This window comes from Morus notabilis, unplaced genomic scaffold (genome assembly GCF_000414095.1).
Source record: "Morus notabilis unplaced genomic scaffold, ASM41409v2 Scaffold365, whole genome shotgun sequence".
Taxonomy (NCBI): domain Eukaryota; kingdom Viridiplantae; phylum Streptophyta; class Magnoliopsida; order Rosales; family Moraceae; genus Morus; species Morus notabilis.
Genome location: NW_010362906.1, coordinates 44,787 through 48,355, shown reverse-complemented (window position 1 = coordinate 48,355; position 3,569 = coordinate 44,787). Strand labels below are relative to the sequence as shown.

Sequence of the window (3,569 nt, the reverse complement as noted above, 5' to 3'; positions counted from 1 at the left end):
TCAATATATTAGTGTATCATCCCCATAGGATATCCATAATCGACTTGAGGTCAAGTTCCGTTTTACCTTCCCGATTACATTTATCTTATGTTCCATTATCATACCATCGGAAAAATACTATTCGTATCATTACAAACAGTAAACCATTAGATAAAACAGAGTAGTCCAATGGCTGAGCGTTCATATTTTCCATTCCACTGATAATGCATAAGAAGATATCATTGACTCTTTATAGGAGCTATGGATTCCACTATCTATGAATAACGAATCTACGCATACACGAGTCATACCCCCAATGTACCGGCAAGCGTACCTTTACATAATGTCAGGATGTCTCCCTTTAGTACATCAAAGGATACAAGTCAAGCATACGAGTTCATCATCCATCTCAGGATTAAGATGACAACATATAATTCATCAAAAGTGAATTGTTTTATTCAAACAGAATTATTAATTAAAACAATTCAACTTTGGTCCGATCCAATATAGATTTCACCATTAGAAACTATATCAATGTCTCCACCCATGGAGTCCCACCTCCGACGACCAAGACAAGCCATCTCCGTTAGGAAGTAGACAACATAACAATCTTAACATGAATAAAGCACCCAACTTTATTCCCTCGATTGTGGATCATAAGATTTAGACTATCATCTTTAGATTCTTGTCTTCCGCATGTTCTTCACATTACATGCATGACCTAAAGATTTAGAATGACAGTCTCAGACTTTCAGTTTGCTTATCATACATTCAACTATTATGAACATAAAGAGGACAATTCATAGATATATAAAATAAACAAATCTTTATTAATAGTCAAAATATCTCAAAGAATATTGTTACATTTATTCCTAAGGGCATAAACGCTAACAAAGAGAACCTCTTGATGCATATGGTTGATATCATTTCTGGCAAAGTTTAACCAATTTAAGGTGAGCTATAACTGTCAGAAAGAGACTTGGTCTCTGAATGAGCTCATATCACACTGTGTTCAGGAAGAGGAAAAGCTGAAACAAGATAAGGCAAAGAGTGCTCATCTGGCCTCAACCTCTAAGGACAAGGACAAGGGAAACAAAAGGAAGAAGGATAAGGAAGCTACAGATATGGCACCTCAGAAGAAACAATAAAAGAAACTCGGTCAACCAGAAGGTACTAGTTGTGTCTTCTGTGGAGTTGAAGGGCATAAGAAGACGCATTGCACACTTCTTAATTTGGTTTGTTATGATGTTAATTTAACTTCGGTACCTAGACACATGTGGTGGATAGATTCTGGTGCAACAACTCACATCAGTGTGCCTATGCACTGGCAAAGTTTAACCAATTTAAGGTGAGCTATAACTGTCAGAAAGAGACTTGGTCTCTGAATGAGCTCATATCACACTGTGTTCAGGAAGAGGAAAAGCTGAAACAAGATAAGGCAAAGAGTGCTCATCTGGCCTCAACCTCTAAGGACAAGGACAAGGGAAACAAAAGGAAGAAGGATAAGGAAGCTACAGATATGGCACCTCAGAAGAAACAATAAAAGAAACTCGGTCAACCAGAAGGTACTAGTTGTGTCTTCTGTGGAGTTGAAGGGCATAAGAAGACGCATTGCACACTTCTTAATTTGGTTTGTTATGATGTTAATTTAACTTCGGTACCTAGACACATATGGTGGATAGATTCTGGTGCAACAACTCACAGCAGTGTGCCTATGCGGGTTGCCTGAGTTACCGAAAGCCAAGTGATGATGAAAGATACATCTATGTGGGCGATGACAAGACGGTTCAAGTTGAGGCGATAGGAACATTTATATTATTATTAAAGACTGGATTTTATTTGGATCTTTATGAGATATTTATTGTACTGTCTGTTAGATAGAATTTGATTTCTATTTTTGTTTTGGACAAATTTGGTTATTCTTGTTCATTTGGGAATGGAAAATTTAGTTTGTTTCATGATTCAAAATTGGTTGGATCCGGTTCTTTGTCACGTTATGATAATCTTTATTTAATTGATACAATTGCTTTAGTTAATGAATCCTTGCAATTAAGTACACGAGGTATAAAGAGAAAATTAACCAGTGATAATTTGGCTGCGTTATGGCATAAGAGATTAGGTCATATCTCCAGACGGAGAATAGAAAAACTTATGTTAAACAAAATTCTAGACCCCTTAGATTTTACAGATTTTGATGTTTGTGTTAACTATATAAAAGGGAAACAAACCAATAAAAGGATATTTGAAGCCAACAGAACTTTAGACGTCTTAAAACTTATATATACGGACATTTGTGGGCCATTCCCTACGGTTGCTTGGAATGGTCAACAATATTTTATAACGTTCATAGACGATTTTTCTAGATATGACTACATATATCTCATTCATGAAAAGTCACAGTCGCTGGATGTGTTTAAAAATTATAAGGCTTAAGTTGAGAACCAACTCAGTAAAAGAATCAAAAGCGTCAAATCTGACCATGGTGGTGAATACTATGGTATATATGACAGTTCAGGTGAACAACGTCCAAGGCCGCTCGCTAAGTTCCTAGAGGAATGCGGTATCGTTCCACAATACACTATGCTGGATTCACCCACTATGAATGGTGTTGCTGAAAGACGAAACAGGACGCTTAAGGACATGGTGAGGAGTATGATTTGTCATTCTACCTTACCAGAATCACTCTGGGGAGAAGCGCTTAAAACTACAACATATATCCTTAACAGGGTTCCAACTAAAGCGACTGCCAAAATCCCTTACGAACTTTGGACGAGCAAGGAGCCTAGTTTAAACCACTTGCATGTTTGGGGATGTCCAGCTGAGGCAAGGCCTCATAGGCCTAATGAAAAGAAACTGAACTCAAGGACAATGAGTTGCTATTTTATTGGATACTCTGAAAGATCCAGGGGGTACAAGTTTTATGATCCCACAACTAAGTCAATTTTCGAGTCAGAAAATGCCCAGTTCTTTGAGGATGTTGAGTTTGCGGGGGGAGGTACAGTCAGGGACTTTGTCTTCGAAGAGGAATATGTTGATATTCCCACAGGTGCTATTGACATTGATCAAGATCTCATTCCTGACCTTGTTCAAGACACAACAGATCAAGACAATATCAGAGAACTTCCCATATAATAAATTGTTCCAGAAGAACAAACTCTACCACCTCAAGAACCTATGCCATTAAAGAGGTCCACTAGAGAAAGGAGAAGTACGGTGCCAGATGACGACATTGTATTTCTCCAAGAACATGAGGTAGACATTGGAGTAATGGAAAATGATCCGATCAACTTCTGTCAAGCCATGGAAAGTTCTAACTCTCAGAAGTGAATTAATGCCATGAATGAGGAGATTAAGTCCACGAAGGACAATGACGTGTGGGATCTTGTCCTATTGCCAGAAGGTGTGAAACTCATTGGTTGCAAATGGATATTTAAGACCAAGAGGGATTCGAAAGGTGGTGTGGAAAGGTACCAGGCTCGTCTTGTCGCAAAGGGCTTTACACAGAAAGAAGGTATCGGCTATAAAGAGACTTTCTCTCCGGTTTCATCGAAAGACTCTTTTAGGACTATAATGGCATTGGTGGCGCATTT

At 38.2% G+C, this 3,569-nt stretch overlaps 1 protein-coding gene across 1 annotated transcript in view; it reads left to right on the top strand.

Annotated features, from left to right (window-relative positions):
• LOC21400242 (leukotriene A-4 hydrolase homolog) overlaps positions 1–1,522 on the top strand; it is a 29,971-nt gene extending 28,449 nt beyond the window's left edge. Inside the window, exons 6-7 of the mRNA XM_024168976.1 lie at positions 996–1,106; positions 1,250–1,522. Coding sequence (XP_024024744.1) covers positions 996–1,106; positions 1,250–1,522 — 384 coding nt within the window. The remainder of the gene's footprint in view (positions 1–995; positions 1,107–1,249) is intronic.
• Positions 1,523–3,569: the final 2,047 nt, after the last annotated feature.